The following is a 22,161-nucleotide window of genomic DNA, read 5'->3' on the forward strand; positions in this document are numbered from 1 at the left end:
CCTGAGGGTTCCCACCTCTACCACCCTTTCAGGCAGTGAGTTCCAGATTCCCACCTCCCTTTGGGTCACAGTTACACAGAGTCATAGAGGTTTACAGCATGGAAACAGGCTCTTTAGCCCAACTTGTCCATGCTGCCCTTTCTTTTAACCACTAAGCGAGTCCCAATTGCTTGCGTTTGGACCATTTCCTCTATACCCATCTTACCCACGTAACTGTCTAAACGCTTTTTAAAAGACAAAATTGTACCTGCCTCTTCTACAACCTTGAAAACGTTTTTCCTCAAATCCGCTCTAAATCTCCTGCCCCTTACCTTAAGTCTATGCACCCTGGTCATTAACCCCTCTACTAATGGGAAAAGTTAATTCCTATTTACCCGATCTATGTCTCTCATAATGTTGTAAATCTCCATGTTCCACAGGGCCCTGTCTTGGGCTGGTCTCTCTTTGTTACTTGAACCTTGTGATAGGGTTGCCATCCCGTATCTCAGACATTGCAGCACTCCTTGAACACCGCACTGAAGAACCAGCCTCAGTTATACACTTATTCACTCCATAGCGAGACTGGAACCCACCACACCCTGACTCAGTAGACAGGATCGTGGATCACTGACATGCGGCCGGTGGCTAATTTAAATTTCGTAAATGATATTATTGCAGGTCAATTAGATGAGTCAATGCTCACAAATAATTCCACCGTCCATCATTATCAAAAGCAAAATATCCACTTTGGAAGAAATAATAGTAAATTGGAATATTATTTAAATGGAGAAAAATTACATCATGCGACTGTGCAGAGGGACCTGGGGGTCCTTGTGCACGAATCGCAAAAACTCAGTCTGCAGGTGCAGCAGGTGATCAAGGCGGTGAATGGAATGTTGACCTTTATCGCGAGGGGGATAGAATATAAAAGCAGGGAGGTCTTGCTGCAACTGTACAAGGCACTGGTGAGGCAGCAACTGGAGTACTGTGTGCAGTTTTGGTCCCCTTATTTGCGAAAGGATATATTGGCCTTGGAGGGAGTGCAGAGAAGGTTCACCAGGTTGATACCGGAGATGAGGGGTGTAGCTTATGAGGAGAGATTGAACAGATTGGGTCTGTACTCGTTGGAGTTTAGAAGGCTGAGGGGTGATCTTATAGAGACATATAGGATAATGAAGGGGCTGGATAGGGTAGAGGTAGAGAGATTCTTTCCACTTAGAAGGGAAACCAGAACTAGAGGGCACACCCTCAAAATAAGTGGGGGCCGGTTCAGAACAGAGTTGAGGGGGAACTTCTTCTCTCAGAGGGTAGTGAATCTCTGGAATTCTCTGCCCATTGAAGTGGTGGAGGCTTCCTCGTTGAATATGTTTAAATCACGGGTAGATAGATTTCTGATCGATAAGGGAATTAAGGGATATGGGGAGCAGGCGGGTAAGTGGAACTGATTCGCTTCAGATCAGCCATGATCTTGTTGAATGGCGGGGCGGGCTCGAGGGGCTAGATGGCCTACTCCTGCTCCTATTTCTTATGTTCTTATGTTCTTAAAACATAATCAGTTAGGTGAAATGAGGCATTTAACGTTGTTTTGCAGAAGAACTTAAAGTGGGTAAACCTCATTATTCCAGACCTCAAACACATGAGGTCAATCCATGCAGTGAAATTAACAGCAACCCCCCCCCCTCCCCCCCCCCCCCCCCCCACCGCCCCCCCCCCCCCCCCCCCCCCCCCCCCCCCCCCCCCCCCGCCCTCCCAGGCTCTGCAGTAAGACACAAGCGAAGCTCTCCAGAAGGAGGAGCTTTAAGCTTCTAATTTTGATTTGAGATTTCATGCTTAGGCAATGGAATAAGACGATCAAAGTACGAATAGACTTGTTCATATTGGCCATGCCACTAATTAAGCAAATAATCTGCATTCCTGAATCAGAGGGAGGTCAGATACTTATTAACCCGAGCCCCGATCACAGAATATTGCAAGAGTGTGCAGCAACGTAATGGCTCATTCAACCCAACACATCAGTACCATTGCTTATCCCACCCACCAACACTCTCCCGCCTTACTCGACCTCACCCTATCACCTTTCATCCATGTGTACTTACCTAGCTTCTCCTTAAACACATTTATGTGCAGTAAGAAGTCTCACAACACTAGGTTAAAGTCCAACAGGTTGATTTGGAATCACGAGCTTTCGGAGCTCTGTTCCTTCCTCAGGTGACTCACCTGATGAAGGAACAGAGCTCTGAAAGCTCGTGATTCCAAATAAACCTGTTGAGCTTTAACCTGGTGTTGTGAGACTTCTTACTGTGCCCATCCCAGTCCAACACCGGCATTTCCATATTGCATCTATGTACATACAGGAAGTAGAGCAGAACACAGCTCTGGGCGAATTCCAATGCAAATTTGTAAGACATTATACGCAAATGTTAATGATTTTTTTGCATGCTTCTGGATGCAGGGGTGGTAGCCTAGTGGTGATGTCATTGCACTGTTAATCCACTGGATTAATACTCCAATGGCACGGGTTCAAATCCCATCGTGGAGGCTGATGGAATTTAAAGTCAATTAATGGATTTGGAATGTGAAGTTCGTAGAATCATAGAATTCCTACAATGCAGAGGGAGTCCATTCGGCTCACCAAGTCTGCACCGACCACAATTCCACCCAGGCCCTATTCCCGTAACCCCACATATTTACCCTGCTAATTCCCTGACACTAGGGTCAATTTAGCATGGCCAGTCAACCTAACCTGCACATCTTTGGATTGTGGGAAGAAACGGGAGCACCTGGAAGAAACCCACACAGACAGTGACCCGAGGCTGAAATTGAACCCGGGTCTCTGGCACTGTGAGGCAGAAGTGCTAACCACTGTGCCACCGTGCCGCACCACTTGATCTCATAAAGCAACTGGATTGAAACCTATACGATCCTAAAGGAACTGGACAGGGTGGATGGGACAAGGATGTTTCCTCTTGTGGAAAAACCAAAAATTAGGGGTCACTTGCATCAAAACAGACAGAAGAGAGTTTCCCTCTGTTAAAAGGTAATGAGTCTCTGAAACTTTCTTCTTCAAATGGCAGTGGGAGGAGATATTTTAAAGGCAGAGCTAGATAGATTCTTGATTAGCCAGGGGATGAAAGGTTATCAAGGGTTGGCAGGAATGTGGGATTGAGGTTATAATCAGTTCAGCCATCTTATTGAATGGCGGAGCAGGCTTGAGGGGCCGAGTGGCCTACTCCTGTTCCTAACTTGTAAATTTGTACGTCTCACCCAACAGAAACGATCATAAAATCTGATTTCACTAATGATCTTCAGAGAAGCAAATCTGGCCGAAATGTGACTCCAGACCCACAGTTATGTGGTTGACTGTCCCCTCCGAAATGGGCAACCGAGGCACTCAGTTCAAGGGCAATTAGGGACGGGCAACAAATGCTGACCTTGCCAGGGACGCCCACGTCCCTTGAAAGAATAAAGAACAAATAAATGCGCCTCGTTCATTTTCTGAGCTCAAGGTTCAGTACATTTGTGTGAATCATCTCCTGTGAGTGAAAACACGACTCCTTTTCTGAAGTTTAATGTCACGACCACATCCACTTTCGCTGTCTCCACAGGGCAACATGTGCAGACAGAGATCACTGCACATGTAGACAACACAGATGCAAGTATATAAAGTAATGTTGGTTCCCACCAAGCTTAATAACCTACTGTTTGATATTAATATTTCGAAACAAGCTTTTCATGATCTTTTATAGTATGACAATACTCTGGTTAGAAAAGGAAGAAATACATTGACTCACGGTTAGTGTTCCGGTTCCAATACCCGTGACTTCGATGTAAATATTGCCTCCAAGTGGGAACTGATATAGGACAAAATACACGATGCATTATGTTACAATGCTTATTGTTGCAAATACATGTTGACTTTTAACCTTTGTTATACCATCCTTAACACATATGGGAAAAAAATTCTCCAGTGCCGTTCAGTAGGCTTTTAATTTATTTTTTAGTGTCACAAGTAGGCTTACGTTAGCACTGCAATGAAGTTACTGTGAAAATCCCCTGGTCACCACACTCCGGTGCCTGTTCAGGTACACTGAGGGAGAATTTAGCACGGCCAATCCACCTAACCAGCACGGCTTTCGGATTGTGGGAGGAAACCGGAGCACCCGGAGGAAATCCACGCAGACACGGGGAGAACATTCAGACTCCACACAAACAGTGACCCAAGCCAGGAATCGAACCAGGGTCCCTGTGGGGGGCTGTGAGGCAGCAGTGCTCTCTCCAGTGTTGTACAGAGTTGTTGACTGGCACTGACAATAAAACTGACCATAGTCATATCATTTATTGCTCCAGAATCTGTCACTGTTTATCCACGTGGTTCTTGTTTGGCGTACATTACAACAGTGACCACCTTTCAAAAGCGCCTGATTGTCAGCAAATAGCTCAGAGAGTGCCTGAGGATGTAAAGGGCGCTATATGAATTTAAGTCTTGGGTGGGTAGAGGGGTTGGCGGAGGTGAGTTGATGGCCGGGGAGGGGGTGCCAGGTAGTCAGGGCGTGGGCAGTAGGTAGTCACGGGGTTGGGTTGTCGGGAAGTGGGTGACAGCCTCTCAGGTAGGAGGCTGGGAAGGAGTGGGGATGTAGGTGGGAGATGGACAGGGTGACGGTTGGGGTTGGTTTAAATTATGGGTGGCAACGCGCAATAGTTGATTGTCAAACAAAGGACACTATTGGTATCAAGATCAGGCATTGATCCATGGCGCCCAACCAGAACTTCTTTCGGACTGTGGGAGGAAACCAGAGAGCCCGGAGGAAACCTGCGCAGGCACGGGGGAAAACATGCAGACTCCACACAGACAGTGACTCGAGCCAGGAATCGAACGTGGGTTCCTGGCGCTGCGAGGCAGCAGTGCTAACCACTGTACCAGCGTGCTGCTCCAAGATTGCAGTTCACATTTTCACCCTTTCACTTGTGTGTAAAATCCAGATAACAAGCTTTCGATTTACACCATCATAGAACACAGTGGAGATGGCACTATTCACAGAATTTTGGGGAACCCTGTTTCAGATGGAGTTTAATTTCGATAAATGTGAGGTGATGCACCTACTGAGTTAATGGTAGCGCCTTGGGGAGAGTTATAGAACAAAGAGGTCAAGGAGCAAAGGTTCATAGCACCTTGAAAGTGGAGTCACAGGTGAAGAATGCATTCGGCATGCTTCAGAACATTGGATACAGGAATTGGGACATCTTGTTGAAGTTGTACAAGACATTGGTAAGGCCACACTTGGAATACTGTATACTGTTTTGGTCACCATATTACAGAAAGGATGTTATTAAACTAGAAAAAGTGCAGAAAAGATTTACTTTGATGCTACCGGGACTTGATGGTTTGAGTTATAGAATCCCTATAGTGCAGAAGGACGCCATTCAGCCCATCGGGTCTGCACCAACCACAATCCCACCCAGGCCCTATTCCCGTAACCCTCCATATTTACCCTGCTAATCCACCTGGCACTAGGGTCAATTTAGAATGGTCAATCAATCTAACCCGCACATCTTTGGACTGTGGGAGGAAACCGGATCACTCAGAGGAAACCCATGCAGACACAGGAAGAAGTGCAAACTCCGCACAGACAGTGAACCTGGCGCTGTGAGGCAGCAGTGCTAACCACTGTGCCACCGTGCCACCCCATGTTATATGGAGAGGCTGGATAGACTGGGACTCCCTGGAACATAGGAGGCTTAGGGGTGATCATATAGAAGTTGATAAGATAATGAGGGGCATAGATAAGGTAGATAGTCAACATCTTTTCCCAAAGATTGGAGAATGGAAAATTAGAGGGCACAGGTTTAAGGTGAGACGGGAGAGATACAAGAGGGTCCAGAGGGGCAATTTTTTCATTTAGAAGGTGGTGGGTGTCTGGAACGAGCTGCCAGAGGTAGTAGTAGAGGTGGATACCATTTTGTCTTTTAAAAAGCATTTAGACATTACGTGGGTAAAATGGGCAGAGAGGGATATGGGCCAAATGGGGGCAATTGGAACTTGCTTAGTGGTAAAAACTGGGCAGCATGGACAAGTTGGGCTAAAGGGCCTGCTTCCATGCTGTAAACCTCTATTAGTTGCAAGCGACATATTCTTCAAGCATCACACAGCATCGTGAAAGACAAATTACTGAGCACAGAGCATATAAATCTCACCAATGCAGTGCAGGAAAGTGAAGAATTGTATCTGTGGATTTGATTCTTACCTTCAAATCGTCCTCTACCAGAGCATTCTTCCTATTTATTTGAAGAGTTTCCTTCTTCATTCTAACCGCATGGGTGAATGTGAAATTCAAATTTAATTCGTCCCGCTGAAATGTAGCAATGCTGTATTCTGACAAGGCTTGCAGAGCAACAGCTGTGTCCTGAAGAGCATGGAGAGAGAATCTATATTAAAATGGAATAGTCCCCACTTGCCTGGATGGGCGCAGCTCCAACAGCACTCAAGTAGCCCGCTTGATTGGCACCACATCCACAAACATCCAAACAAAATCAAATTTTTTTAAAATTCTCTCTCCGCCACCAACATTCAGCAGCAGCAGTGTGTACTATGTACAGTTCGCATTGCAGCAATTCACCAAATATCCAGAGACAGCACCTTCCAAGCCCACGACCGCTTCCATCTAGAAGGAGAAGGGCAGCAGATACATGGGAATACCACCACCTGCAAGTTCCCCTCTGAGCCACTCACCATCCTGGCTTAGAATCATAGAATCTACAATGCTGAAGGAGGCCATTCGGCCCATCGCGTCTGCACTGACAACAATCCCGCCCAGGTCCTATCCCCGTAACCCCATGTCTTTACCCTCCGAGTCCCCCTGGCACCAAGGGGACTTGGAAGCAGATTGCCGTTCCTTCGCAGTCACTGGGTCAAAATCCTGGAAGTCCCTCCCTATCATGGCATCGTGGGTCAACCCACAGCACGCGGACTGCAGTGTTTCAAGAAGTAAGAAGTTTAACAACACCAGGTTAAAGTCCAACAGGTTTATTTGGTAGCAAAAGCCACACAAGCTTTCGGAGCTCTTAGCCCCTTCTTCAGGTGAGTGGGAATTCTGTTCACAAACAGAGCTTATAAAGAATTCTGTAATCTGAATTCTATAAAGAATTTCTTTATAAGATCTGTTTGTGAACAGAATTCCCACTCACCTGAAGAAGGGGCTAAGAGCTCCGAAAGCTTGTGTGGCTTTTGCTACCAAATAAACCTGTTGGACTTTAACCTGGTGTTGTTAAACTTCTTACTGTGTTTACCCCAGTCCAACGCCGGCATCTCCACATCGTGTTTCAAGGAGCCAGCTCACCTTTTCAAAGGCAACTAGCGATGGGCAAATAAGTGCTGGACAGCTAGCGCCGCCCATGTGCCAGGAATGAATAAAGAAGTGACGGATTCTGACATGAATATGGGAAGCCACATTGGAGAGCATGCAATAAAAGTGTATAATTACCTGCATGCTGCTGGTGGTGTAACAAGAATTATATCATCAAGAAATAATATAATTACAATATATTTAGTGGTATGCATGCCATTTAGAGATCAACACCTAATTTGGAAAATTGTGCAAATTCAGCGGGATGTCGTACTATCTGAAGATTAGGATGCTTGTGCTTTTGTATTTGGAAACGGTATAATCGTGTGTGTCTGTCACATGGATCCGCTCCGACTCAATGAAACTAATCGTTGTCGGAACTCTAATTTTTGTTGTCTGCTTCCCAATTTCAGGATCTGCTGTGGTTGGGATTGGAACCCTGGCCCCCAGATCAGTACCCTAGGTTTCTGGATTACTACTACACCCACTGCCATCCCGCCCTGAAGCACTCCAGTCGCGGTTGTCAATTGTTAAAGGCAATGGAATTTTACCGCCCAGCCTGCCATGGGAATCGGAGCGGGCCATTGACCTCAGGTGGAATTTTACAGTTTTGGGACGTGCGAAGATGTAGAATCCTCCAGTGACTCGCACTGATCCCTGTGTACTGACAGTAAGATGAAATGACATATCTGATATTTGTTTGGTTGTGGTGACTGACTTGGCAGAGAAATATCCATAGACGTTTCTATGTTTCTGCACTGCCAACGTGGATTGACATTCAAATCAGCATATTCTGGGAGGTAGTTTATAACTGAATCCCTACAGCACAGAAGAACACCACTCGGCCCATCGAGCCTGCACAGACTGCAATCCCACCCAGGCCCTGTCCCCGTAACCCCACATATTTACCCTACTAATCCCCCTGACACTGAAGGACAATTTAGCATAGCCAATCAATCTAACCCGCACATCTTTGGAATGTGGGAAGAAACCGGAGCACCCGGAGGAAACGAACGCAGATACAGGGAGAGCGTGCAGACTCCGCACGGACAGTGACCCAAGCCAGGAATCGAATCCGGGTCCCTGGCACTGTTAGGCAGCAGTGCTAACCGCTGTGCCACCGTGCCGCCCCAACAGTTAAGTCACAACCAATATCAGACATTGACCTATGAATGTATGAATGTTGATTTTCCATCTATTCTCATCAGTTAGTTTCAGTTTAAGTTTCTTTATTAGTGTCACAAGTAGCCTTACATTAGCACTGCAATGAAGTTACTGTGAAAATCCCCTAGTCGCCACACTCCGGCGCCTGTCCGGTTTCACTGAGGGAGAATTTAGCATGGCCAATGCACCTAACCAGCACGTCTTTTGGAGTGTGGGAGGAAACCGGAGCACCCGGAGAAAACCCACGGAGACACGAGGAGAATGTGCAGACTCTGCACAGACAGTGACCCCAAGCCGGGAATCGAACCTGGGTCCCTGGCGTTGTGAGGCAGCAATGCTAACCACTGTGCCATCATGAGGCCATCACATTACAAAAGATGGAAAGTGATATGCAGAACCACACGCTGTCTCAGTGAGTTGCTTAACACAACAACCGGAGATAATGAAAGGACAAGAGATAATTATGAGAATTCCAGATACACTTGAAGGAAGACATCTCGTTACAGCTTATGCTTGTTTACACTTTGTGTCAAAATCCATCTTGGCGTATGGTCAAAATTGATCAGGTCGCATATTCCATTTCATTAACTGCATTAGAACTGGACATCAAATCTGTGTCGTAATGGGTGGCAAAAAAAAAGAAGCAAGATTCGACTTGTTTCATATCCCTTGTCAAATCCAACTTCATTATAAATTAAAGTGATATGGAACAAACCAGGAGTGAACTAAACACACAGATATTTGCATAGAATACAACTGATCAACACTGTGTCAAGCTACTGTACCTTTAAGAAATGTATTTTAAGCATTTTCTCTGCAGTTAAAAGCAGCCCTGTTTTTGTTCCCATTGTGGCACAGAGCTGCCTGAGCAGATGTCCTTTTAGTGCTACTAAAGTCATGTGATGATCCTTTTGTTTATTTTTAATCGGGGCCTAATGCAATGTCCTGGAATTTTATGACCCTTTTGAATTCTCTGGTTTGCGACTGATTGACAGGTCAAGATCAGGTGGTACTTTTGAGGACACCTTTGAGGAAACCCAGAGCTCTTTCCTTCCAGTGTGGAAGAAAGTTGCTGTTAGGACTCCAGACCGCAAGCCAGTGTGTTTCTGTCTCTCTCCCTGGTATTGGCAACTTAGCTCTTGGTGGCTGGCCAGCTCATAACTAGGGGCAAGGAATGCCTCAGTTTCTTGAAGCATGCTGAAAGTTCTGGGGCCAGAAGACCTCAAGGTTTTCAACGCAACATCCAAAGGATTAATCCATAGCAGGGGTTGTAAAGTTGCAAAGTCCAGCATCACGTGAGCATACGTATTTTCTGTGCTAAACCTAGGACGGGGTATGTTTGTAAGGGTTTGTTTGGTTGGAACAGCACATTTTGCTGTTAAGGTAAATACAATATCATAGTTACCTTCTTCCTTGTTTGCAATTGGTAAAAGCTGTTGCTAATTGTCTTATTATATGTTAACTTTTTTTTATTCATTCATGGGACATGGGCATCGCTGGTTGGTCAGCATTTATTGCCCATCCCTAGTTGTCCTTGGAGGGCAGTTGAGAGTCAACCACATTGCTGTGGCTCTGGAATCACATGTAGGCCAGACCAGATAAGGACGGCAGATTTCCTTCTCTAAAGGACATTAGTGAACTATATTCTTAATTAAACCTTGTTTGATAAAATCTCGATGTGGAAATGCCGGTGTTGGACTGGGGTAAACACAGTAAGAAGTTTAACAACACCAGGTTAAAGTCCAACAGGTTTATTTGGTAGCAAAAGCCACACAAGCTTTCGGAGCTCCAAGCCCCTTCTTCAGGTGAGTGGGAATTCTGTTCACAAACAGGGCATATAGAGACACAGACTCAATTTACATGAATAATGGTTGGAATGCGAACCCCCACAGTAACCCCCACAGCTTGCCTGGACCTGCAGAGTTTCACTGGCTGTCCTGTCTGGAGACAATACACATCTCTTTAGCCTGTCCTGATGCTCTCTCCACTCACGTTGTTTGTATCTTAAAGACTTGATTAGCTGTAAGTATTCGCATTCCAACCATTATTCATGTAAATTGAGTCTGTGTCTTTATATGCCCTGTTTGTGAACAGAATTCCCACTCACCTGAAGAAGGGGCTTGGAGCTCCGAAAGCTTGTGTGGCTTTTGCTACCAAATAAACCTGTGGACTTTAACCTGGTGTTGTTAAACTTCTTACTGTGATAAAATCTCCCCAGTGGATCATTTAATCATACCTGGAGTGAACCATCTTATGCTTACCCATGCCAAAGTTCAAAGGGCAAAACTTATGGTCTCGGCTGACTTCTTAAAACACCTCACAGTTTCTGATCTGGACCATAACAACTGACACATTAGAACAACATAGGGAAGCAAAACTACAAGAGGAAAGTGACCTTTCCAATGCATCAACTCCTCGAGGCTGTCTTCACCTCTCCTCGGAGGTAAATGACATGCAATCGGCTCAATACTCCGTGACTGTGAAACGTACCTGGGTTGAGCGGAATCCGCCCTCGTATCCCTGTTGCTCAGTTAACCATTTTACAATCGGTTTGGCGTAGTTGAGTTCTTTCATGGTGATGGTCTGAAGCAAGGCGTATGAGGTGGTCTCTATTGTTGTCGCTGATGCTTGCTGTGCTCCGTGCGGCGTTTCATCGGCCTTCCAGTAGCGGGCGTTGTTTTCTATTTAATGGTTGGAACACCAACAGATTAGAGGAGTGAAAGTTTCGCGTTAAAATCAGAAAGCGGGTTGTCAGCGACAGTGCGAGAGCAACAAGATCACACTCAAAAGCAATAGTGTTCTACAAGCACCCTCGATACGCTCATGTGTCATTGCTATCGGGTTCACCCCCGCCCCCCCGTTCCGTGCACAGGGCAACCGGGTTTCATCACAGTCAATATTGATGCCGTTTGTCAAAGGGGGACAAGGGACCATGTAATTATTGTGCTCCATTGGCACATCACAACTGGCATTCAGATAGCACCGTCACCACGGTGAAATAAATTACCAGCGCAAAGATAATATGACACGTGATGGGGAAAGGGAGGATTTGGGAGTGAGAGGCATTGGGCAGTGAGCATGGAGTTCAACGAAAGTGGAGATCTCAGGGCATTGCTTGTGGCTTCCTAGTGGGGTCCAGGTGCTGGGATTCCTTTTCAACCACTTGGGTGGCACCTTGGCACGGTGGTGAGCCTTGCTGCCTCACAGCGCCAGGGTTCGATTCCAGCCTCGGATGACTGTCTATAGGGAGTTTGCACATTCTCCCCGGTTTCCTCCCACAGTCCAAAGGTGTGGGGGTTAGGTTGACTGGCCATGCCAGTCTAAAGATGTGGGGGTTAGGTTGATTGCCCTTAGTGTCAGGGTGGACAGCAGGATAAATATTTGGGGTTACGAGGATAGGGCCTGGTGGGGTTGGTGTCGGTGCAGACTCGATGGGCCGAATGGTCTCCTTCTGCACTATAAGGATTTTATGACTCTATGACTTCTTGTCCTCAGGAGGGGGTCCCTATGGAAATAGCGTTGCCTGTGCTCATTAACACCAATCCCACTAACCTCTCTCCACCTCAACATAAACAAACAAATAACTGAGAATGTTGACAATACATAACGCATAGAAGAAAACAATTACCACGAAGATACTTTCGGAAATACTCTCCATTAGTTCTGTTACGAGACCAGAGATTAAAAATCTACCTTGATCATATGTTGCCATGTGTTTCAGTTTGGAATCTGCCTCACGAGCAGAAGAACTGTCATGGTTGACCAAGGCAAGAGCGTAGGCAGTTATAGCCAACTCGTAGGATACCTTAATATTGGCAAGCTCCTCAGAAAGGTAAGTAACCGCCTTTCGAATGCTCGCTTTCTGAAAGAACAAAAGATTGCAATGGAAGAATCGCAGTGGTTTAGTCAAATATAGCAATTGAGGTCAGGAGGAGCAGTCTTCGGACAGTGATGAAGCATGACTATCAATGAAAAGGAAGCACTCGCATGCAATTTCCTACAACATACCAAGTAGGAGCAGAGTTGGACCCAATTGGGCCCTCCAGCCTGCCCATAAGTCATGGCTGATCTGTTTGTGTTTCCGATTCTGCATTCCCACCTGCCGACCCTCGCCCCCAAAAACTTTGACTCCCTTGCTTAACAAGATCCGATCTAGCTCTGCCTTAACGATGTAGAGAGACCCCACTTCAAGGGTCCGTTGACCTCGGCTGGGGATTTGAGACGTGTTTGGCTGGAAAATCCCGCCCTAACCCCGCACATCTTTTGGACTGTGGGAGGAAACCGGAGCACCCGGAGGAAACCCACGCAGACACGGGGAGAATGTGCAAACTCCACACAGCCAGTCACCCGAGGCTGGAATCAAACCTGGGTCCCTGGTGGTGAGGGGTAGCAGTGCTAACCACTGTGCCACAATGCCATACCCACTGTACCACCATGCCACACATTTAATGCAGAATTCGACTTCTGCATTCATTAGGATCAATGCTTAATAAAGTCCCAGATGGGTCGTTGCAATGGACTGAAGACCTTCGAAGTCAACGGAAAAGGGGGAAAAATGTACAGGCATGTTTCTAACAGTGGGTCTGGGATACACTGTCTCAACGTGTGGTGGAGGCAGTTAGATTGAGGCATTAGATGATTACTTGAATAGAAACAACGTGCAGTGGGTATGGGGTCGGGGGGGCGGTGTTGTTGGGGGTGGTGTTGGGGGTGGTGTGTACAGTGGTGAGTCAGGCGAATGTCACTAAGTCATGACGTTCATTTGCCCAGCCGGTGCAGACAGGTGAAGCCGAACGGCCTCCTCTTGTTCTGTGATTCTGGGAAGTTGTTGTGCCAAAATAGGGCCCGTTCTACCTCCGATTCAGAGTTTTGAATTTTGCCCTGAGGGGTGCATCCCTCTTTCAGAGATAGATTTAAAAATAGATGAAGCCCGTCTCTCTCTCTCTCTCCATTTTATTTCTCACACACGGCGCCGTCACCTCTGCAATGCAGACACTAACATTAGTGGGAGACCTGGATTAACATTCAGCCTTACCACTTGTTCCTCCTTGACAGGATCTTGCTGATAGAAAGGTAGGGAATGGTGCAGTGCTATGGTAACGAAGGCTGTCGTCGGAACTTTCATGGCCGTTTCATGAATTCCACCCTAAAGTAAGCAAATCAAAATGCCATCAGAGAATGACATATTTTTCACAGTTCATTGCCTTAGGCGCAAAAACCATCATATTTCTGTGAAAAAAATGTCTTTGCCAGTGAGTTGTTGACATCTTATGAGGAATAATACCCAGGGATTGCGGATTTTTATCCAATGCAGACCCTTTTATCCCCCTTTTATCCAAAGTGGGCCCGAATTCTCTGGCTCTTCACGCTGGCAGGATTCTCCAGTCCTGCCGACAGTTCACCCCCACCCTTGGCTTTCCCGCCAGCCTGGGGTGACGTCAATGGGAATTCCCATTGGCAGCAGCGGGAGCAGAGAATCCCGCTGCCAGCCAACGTCGCGCCACCTCCCCTCAGGAACCACGCGGCTGGGAGGCCGGAGAATCTTGCCCGTGATGTTTTGATTCAGCCTTCGTATTGTCATCTGTGCTAAATGTCAGCGACGTGAACAGGCTGGGAGATTGGGGTTGGAATTCTCCGACTTTGCCCGCGGCTGGGATTTTCCAGTCCCGCTGCAGTGAACGGAGATTCGGCTGAGCTCCGAATTCGGTGGCAACAGCGGCAGGGCGTGAGCAGCCTGACAGGTCAGGCCTCTGGATGGTTACCACGTTCACAGTCATCCCACGCCTCTATTGGCTTAAGAGTTTGAGTTAAACTGGTGTGAACATTCTGATAATGTGGCACATACGGGCAGTTAGAATCCCCGATAACTTTGGATTTATTTTGTTGAGCCCGAACTACAGAATCCCTCCAGTGCAGAAGGAGGCCATTCGGCCCATTGAGTCTGCACCGACAACAATCCCACCCAGGCCCTATTCTCTATTCCTGTCCCCGCACTAATTTACCCTGCTAACCACCATGCCATTAAGGGACAATTCAGCGTGGCCAATCCACCTAACCTGCACATCTTTGGCCTGAGGGAGGAAACCAGAGCAATCTCCACATAGACAGTCACCCAAGTCAGAAATCAAACTCGGGTCCCTGGCACTGTGAGGCTGCTACCCCCTGTGTTACCGTGCCGACATATGCGTTGGCCACATAGAAAGCAGGTAACCTTGGATGGTGAAATAGCGACGACTGGCAGCTAATGGAACGAACCAGAACCCCAAAACTGACAACAATGAGCAAAGTACTGGTTCCACACACCTTCCAACTGAAGTCAGCAGAAAGGAATCAGACTGCTCTGGATTTTAAACCAGCATTCCAATGATTCCGAAGCATTTCACACATAAAGTGTGAGGTTATAATGATGCTTCCTCATAGGTCCTGAAAACCGAGCGCTGTAATTGACGCATTCGATGTGCCGTCAGTCACGAAGGGTAGTTTCACGTATTGACGCTAGTAAATACTGTAATGTGATCAATTTCATTAGCTCTTATCCTGCTTAACCTTTTCCCCTTCCAGTCCCTGTCGAAGGAAGTGAATATCTGGAGCAATGTTTAACAATTGAATGATCAGACCAGGGCCGTTGTGTATCTTTAACCAGGAACATTTACAATGAAGCACACCGTGCCTAGTAACATCGTCCCTTGTGTGTCTCAATGTGAGTGTGCGTGTGTGTGTGTGTCTGAGTGTGTGAGTGTGTGTGTGTGTCTGAGTTTGAGTTTGAGTGTGTGTGTTTGTCTGAGTGTGAGTGTGAGTGTGTGCATCTGAGTGCGTGTGTGTCTCAGTGTGTGTGTCTGAGTTTGAGTGTGAGTGTGTGTGTCTGAGTGTGTGTGTGTGTGTGGGTGTCTGAGTGTGTGTGTGTGTGTGAGTGTCTGAGTGTGTGTGTGTGTGTGTGAGGGTGAGTGAATGTGTAATGTGAGTGTGTGTGTGTGTCTGAGTGTGAGTGTGTGTGAGGGTGAGTGAGTGTCCCTGAGTGTGTGTGTGAGTGTGTGTGTGTGTGTGTCTGAGTGTGAGTGTGTGAGTGTGAGTGTGTGTGTGTGAGTGTGAGTGTCTGAGTGTGTGTGAGTGTGTGTGTGTGAGGGAGTGTCTGAGTGTGAGTGTCTGAGTGTGAGTGTGAGTGTGTGAGTGTGAGTGTCTGAGTGTGAGTGTGTGTGTGTGAGTGTGTGAGTGTGAGTGTGAGTGTGTGTGTGTGTGTCTGAGTGTGTGTGTGTGTGTGTGAGTGTCTGAGTGTGAGTGTGTGTGTGTGTCTGAGTGTGAGTGTGTGAGTGTGTGTGTGTGAGTGTGTGTGAGTGTCTGAGTGTGAGTGTGTGAGGGTGAGTGAGTGTCTGAGTGTGAGTGTGTGAGTGTGAGTGTGTGTGTGTGAGGGTGAGTGAGTGTCTGAGTGTGAGTGTGTGAGTGTGAGTGTGTGTGTGTGAGGGTGAGTGAGTGTCTGAGTGTGTGTCTGAGTGTGAGTGTGTGAGTGTGTGTGTGTGAGTGTGTGTGTGTGAGTGTGTGTGTGAGGGTGAGTAAGTGTCTGAGTGTGAGTGTCTGAGTGTGTGTGAGTGTGAGTGTGTGTGTGAGTGTGTGTGTGAGGGTGAGTAAGTGTCTGAGTGTGAGTGTCTGAGTGTGTGTGAGTGTGAGTGTGTGTGAGTGTGTGAGTGTGAGTGTGTGTGAGTGTGAGTGTGTGTGAGGGTGAGTGAGTGTCTGAGTGTGTGTGTGTGTGTGTGAGTGTGAGCGTGTGAGTGTGTGTGTGTGAGTGTGAGTGTGTGTGTGAGTGTGAGTGTGAGTGTGAGTGTGTGTGAGTGTGAGTGTGAGTGTGTGTGTGAGTGTGTGTGTGAGTGTGTGAGTGTGTGTGAGTGTGTGTGTGAGTGTGTGATTGTGTGTGTGTGTGAGTGTGTGTGTGAGTGTGTGTGTGAGGGTGAGTGTGTGTGTGAGTGTGTGATTGTGTGTGTGTGTGTGTGTGAGTGTGTGTGTGTGTGTGTGATTGTGTGTGTGTGTGAGTGTGTGTGAGTGTGTGATTGTGTGAGTGTGTGTGAGTGTGTGTGTGTGTGATTGTGTGTGTGTGTGTGAGTGTGTGTGAGTGTGTGATTGTGTGTGTGTGTGAGTGTGAGTGAGTGTGTGAGTGTGAGTGTGAGAGTGAGTGTGAGTGTGTGTGAGTGTGTGAGTGAGTGTGAGTGTGTGTGAGTGTGTGAGTGTGAGAGTGAGTGTGAGTGTGTGTGAGTGTGTGAATGTGTGTATGAGAGTGAGTGTGAGTGAGTGTGTGTGTGAGTGTGAGTGAGTGTGAGTGTGTGTGAGTGTGTGAGTGTGAGTGTGAGAGTGAGTGTGTGTGTGTGAGTGTGTGTGTGAGAGTGAGTGTGAGTGAGTGTGAGTGTGTGAGTGTGAGAGTGAGTGTGAGTGTGTGTGAGTGTGTGAGTGTGAGAGTGAGTGTGAGTGTGTGTGAGTGTGTGAGTGTGTGTGTGAGAGTGAGTGTGAGTGAGTGTGAGTGTGTGTGTGTGTGAGAGTGAGTGTGAGTGTGTGTGAGTGTGTGAGTGTGAGAGTGAGTGTGAGTGTGTGTGAGTGTGTGAGTGAGTGTGAGAGTGAGTGTGAGTGTGTGAGTGTGTGTGTGAGAGTGAGTGTGAGTGAGTGTGAGTGTGTGAGTGTGAGAGTGAGTGTGTGTGTGAGTGTGTGAGTGTGAGTGTGAGAGTGAGTGTGAGTGTGTGTGTGTGTGAGAGTGAGTGTGAGTGAGTGTGAGTGTGTGAGTGTGAGTGTGAGAGTGAGTGTGAGTGTGTGTGTGTGAGTGTGAGTGTGTGTGTGAGTGTGAGTGTGTGTGTGTGAGTGTGAGTGTGTGTGAGTGTGAGTGTGAGTGTGTGCGTGTTGGGGAGGGGGGGGCTGCACCATGCACTCGGCATCCAATAAGAGCCTGAGTACTCGGCTCAACAAATACACGATTACAACAGCAACAAGATAGTGCCAGAACGAGGTGACTTCTTGTGATCTGTCTCCAGCATGCCCTCCAATTCCATCTTTTACTCTCGTTCTATGCTTTTAAAACTCAACTGTAATTCCTTTAAACTTTCTAATGATGCTCAGCACCATATTCCGTACCGTCTCCTTTCCTTCTCCGCTAAGTACTCTCTGAACAGTGTGTTTTTGTCTGTATAGCGAGCAAGAAACAATACTTTTCACTGTATACATGTGATAATAATAAATCAAATGATATCAAAACTTGAGCCCATTGGCAGGCAATGCAGGGAAAAATCAGGCTCTGATTGGCAAGCGGTTCGAGCTGGACCAATGGTTAAGTTGAGGGGCACACACGTAATGAAGAGAGAGGACCAGGGAAGGAAAGAAAGGCTGATGAGATTTTCTTTCCAAAAGGCAAGCGGGTTTATAACTCGACCAGGGCAGGCCAGTAACAGAAGCGTGAGGTGCCGAATCGAGGATGGGCAGGTCAGCAAGGCGAGGAAGTTTGTGACTCGACCAGGGTCGGCCAGCAACAGTGAGGCTAAAGGTACAACACCTTGAATCAAGCCATAGCCACAAGGAGGCAACGAGTGAGGCAGAAAACTACCTTGAAGACCCGAGGGAGGTGAGTGAGATTGTGGGAATGGGAGAATGAGGAGGATGTGAGTGGGAGGAGAGGAGGGAGGAGGGTGTGTGTGGGAGTTAATCAGGCATTACAGACTTAGAATCATAGAACCCTACAGTGCAGAAGGAGGCCACTTGACTCATCGAGTCTGCACCGGCCACAATCCCACCCAGGCCCCATCCCCATAACTCCATGCATTTACCCTAGCTAGTCCCCCTGACACTAAAGGGCAATTTAGCATGGCCAATTCACCTAACCCGCACATCCTTGGACTGTGGGAGGAAACCGGAGCACCCGGAGGAAACCCACACAGACATGGGGAGAATGTGCAAACTCAACACAGACAGGGACCCAAGCCGGGAATCAAATCCGGGTCCCTGGTGCTGTGATTTGATTTGATTTGATTTATTATTGTCAAAGTATTAACATACAGTGAAAAGTATTATTTCTTGCGTGCTATACAGACAAAACATACCGTTCATAGAGAAGGAAACGAGAGAGTCCAGAATGTAGTATTACAACCATAGCTAGGGTGCAGAGCAAGATCAACTTAATGCAAGCTAAGTCCATTCAAAAGTCTGACAGCAGCAGGGAAGAAGCTTTTCTTGAGTCGGTTGGTACGTGACCTCAGACTTTTGTATCTTTTTCCCGATGGAAGAAGGTGAAAGAGAGAATGTCCGGGGTGCGTGGGGTCCTTAATTATGCTGGCTGCTTTGCCGAGGCAGCGGAAAGTGTAGACAGAGTCAAGGTACGGTTTGGGTGATGGATTGGGCTACATTTATGACCTTTTGTAGTTCCTTGCGTTCTTGGGCAGAGCAGGAGCCATACCAAGCTGTGATACAACCAGAAAGAATGCTTTCTATGGTGCATCTGTAAAAGTTGGTGAGAGTCGCAGTGGACATGCCAAATTTCCTTAGTCTTCTGAGAAAGTAGAGGCGTTGGTGGACTTTCTTAACTATAGTGTCGGCATGGGGGGACCAGGACAGGTTGTTGGTGATCTGGACACCTAAAAACTTGAAGCTCTCGATCCTTTCTACTTCGTCCCCATTGATGTAGACAGACATGTTCTCCTTTACGCTTCCTGAAGTCAATGGCAATCTCCTTCGTTTTGTTGACATTGAGGGAGAGATTATTGTTGCTGCACCAGTTCACCAGATTCTCTATCTCATTCCTGTACTCTGTCTCGTCATTATTTGAGATCCGACCCACTACGGTGGTGTTGTCAGCAAACTTGAAAATCGAATTGGAGGGGAATTTGGCCAAACAGTCATAGGTGTATAAGGAGTATAGTAGGAGGCTGAGAACACAGCCTTGTGGGGCACCAGTGTTGAGGATGATCGTGGAGGAGGTGTTGTTGCCTATCCTTACTGATTGTGGTCTGTGAGTTAGGAAGTTCAGGATCCAGTTGCAGAGAGAGGTGCCGATGCCCAGGCCACGGAGTTTGGAGATGAGTTTTGTGGGAATAATAGTGTTGACGGCTGAGCTGTAGTCAATAAATAGGAGTCTGACATAGGTGTTCTTGTTATCTAGGTGTTCCAGGGTTGAGTGCAGGGCCAAAGAAGTGGTGTCTACCCTGGACCTGTTGCGGCGGTAGGCAAACTGTCGTGGATCCAAGTAGTACGGGGGAGGCTGGAATTGATTTGTGCCATGTCTAACCTTTTGAAGCACTTCATAATGGTGGATGTTAGAGCCACCAGCCGATAGCACTGAGGCAGCAGTGCTAACCACTGTGCCGCCGTGCCACCCGGGAGGGAGATTATGTGAGGGCTGGATTGCATTTTGGAGGGAGAGAGAGTTTGTGGTGGGGTTGGGGGTCTACAGGGAGGAGAGTTTATGAGTTGCTAATGGGGAAATGAACAGGTGAAGAGTTGAGTGAGTGTTGTTTGAAGTTCAGAATCATAGCTTCATTGTTAATCGATGAATCTAATTTTTGCGGAGCTTGAATTGAGGCTGATAAAAATGTGGAGGAAATTACAGAGGAAATTAAATCATACTCATGTACAGAGGGGGTTAAAGCTTATTGATGTTGAGAGGGGACTCAACTGTGTTCATGTAAAGAGGTTAAATTAGACATGAGCTTGCATGAGAAATTGGCGGGGAAGTATGCTTTTATGATAAAAATGTGGGATTGACTGTGCAAATGCCTGCTCTTTCAGACTCTGCATTAGTTGTCTCAAATTAAGATCAGTTTCTTTCGAAATATGAAGTGACACTGCCAACTTTTACAGATGCACCATAGAAAGCATTCTTTCTGGTTGGATCACAGCTTGGTACGGCTCCTGCTCTGCCCAAGACTGCAAGGAACTACAAAAGGTCGAGAATGTAGCCCAATCCATCACGCAAACCAGCCTCCCATCCATTGACTCTGTCTACACTTCCCACTGCCTCAGCAAAGCAGCCAGCATAATTAAGGACCCCACGCACCCCGGACATTCTCTCTTCCACCTCCTTCCTTCGGGAAAAAGATACAAAAGTCTGAGGTGACATACCAACCGACTCAAGAACAGCTTCTTCCCTGCTGCTGTCAGACTTTTGAATGGACTTACCTTGCATTAAGTTGATCTTTCTCTACATCCTATCTATGACTGTAATACTACATTCTGCAACTCTCTAATTTCCTTCTCTATGAACAGTATGTTTTGTCTGTACAGCACGCAAGAAACAATACTTTTCACTGTATGTTAATACATGTGACAAAATAATAAATCAAATCAAATCAAATCAAGTCAATTTGGCAGTCCAAAACACAGAAAACTGAAGGTGAGGCAGGAGGGCAACGCTTGTCAAACAGGCAGCTTGTCATTTTACTTTATAAAGCTTGAAGTATTGAACGGTGTCCAAACGTGTTACAATTTAAAAAGCAGCGATCAATTTGTATATTTTTGTGGCTTCCGCCTTTGTGTTCTGTGGGGTGAAAATGGGAGGGGTCCAGAGGGCGTGAGGGGTGGGGGGGAGGGGCAGAAATGAAGGTGAACATGGTGCCCCATGAACTATAAACCCATGCCTCTGGAGAGAGTTTGGAATGACAGCTCCCCTCAAGTAGATAATTTCTGATATCAGAGTGCTTCACCGACCCAACCAGAGGCATTCCACCGAACCCATATTCATGTGGAGTAGAGATTATCTCAGAATCATGATCTGAGTAGATCAAATCGTATTCATGTAAAGAGGAGGTTAATCATATTCAAGTACTGTACACAGGTCAAATCATATTAATGTACAGCGGAGGTTAAATGCTATCCATGTCCAGAAGAGATTAAATTGAATTTGTGTGCAGACATGTAAAATAATATTAATGTAGAGAGGAGGTTAAATAGTATTAATGTACGATGGAGATTAAATCATATACAGAAGAGGTTAGTCGTATCCATGTACAGAGAGATAAAATTATATTCATGTAGTGAGGAGGTTATATCACATTCAGGTATTGAGGAGGGTAAGTTTTATTCATGTGGAGAGGATATTAAGTCCTGTACATGTACAAAGGTAATTCAATTGTCTCCACCTACAGAGGAAATTAAATCACATTCATGTACAGAAGAGGGTAAATCTTACTGATGTTGAGAGGGGATTCAACTATGTTCACGTAAAGAGGTTAAATTAAACATGAGCTTGCATGATAAATTGGAGAGGAAGTATGCTTTTACGAAAGCTGAATTGAGTTCTTCAATAACTTACATTCACATATTGCTTTAAACATGTAAAAATTCACTCTGTGTTCCATGGGAGGAGCTTAATACACTTGTGGGGCCAAATTTCCCTCCAACTCAATTTTCAAGTTTGCTGACGACACCACCGTAGTGGGTTGGATCTCAAACAATGACAAGGCAGAGTACAGGAGTGAGGTAGAGTATCTGGTGAACTGGTGCGATGGCAATAATCTCTCCCTCAATGTCAACAAAACGAAGGAGATTGTCATCGACTTCAGGAAGCGGAGTGGAGAACATGCCCCTGTCTACATCAATGGGGAGGAAGTACAAAATGGTTGAGAGCTTCAGGTTTTTAGGTGTCCAGATCACCAACAACCTGTCCAGATCACCAACAACCTGTCCTGGTCCCCCCATGCCGACACTATAGTTAAGAAAGCCC

At 46.6% G+C, this 22,161-nt stretch overlaps 1 protein-coding gene across 1 annotated transcript in view; it reads right to left on the reverse strand.

Annotated features, from left to right (window-relative positions):
* The window catches only part of LOC144496913 (complement C4-like), a 124,421-nt gene that overhangs the window by 27,098 nt on the left and 75,162 nt on the right, over window positions 1–22,161 (reverse strand). The window contains exons 27-31 of the mRNA XM_078217530.1: window positions 13,519–13,629; window positions 12,177–12,345; window positions 10,974–11,164; window positions 6,222–6,380; window positions 3,771–3,830 (exon numbers count right to left, since the gene is read on the reverse strand). Coding sequence (XP_078073656.1) covers window positions 3,771–3,830; window positions 6,222–6,380; window positions 10,974–11,164; window positions 12,177–12,345; window positions 13,519–13,629 — 690 coding nt within the window. The remainder of the gene's footprint in view (window positions 1–3,770; window positions 3,831–6,221; window positions 6,381–10,973; window positions 11,165–12,176; window positions 12,346–13,518; window positions 13,630–22,161) is intronic.

The sequence above is a fragment of the Mustelus asterias genome, chromosome 8 (genome assembly GCF_964213995.1).
Source record: "Mustelus asterias chromosome 8, sMusAst1.hap1.1, whole genome shotgun sequence".
Taxonomy (NCBI): Eukaryota; Metazoa; Chordata; class Chondrichthyes; order Carcharhiniformes; family Triakidae; genus Mustelus; species Mustelus asterias.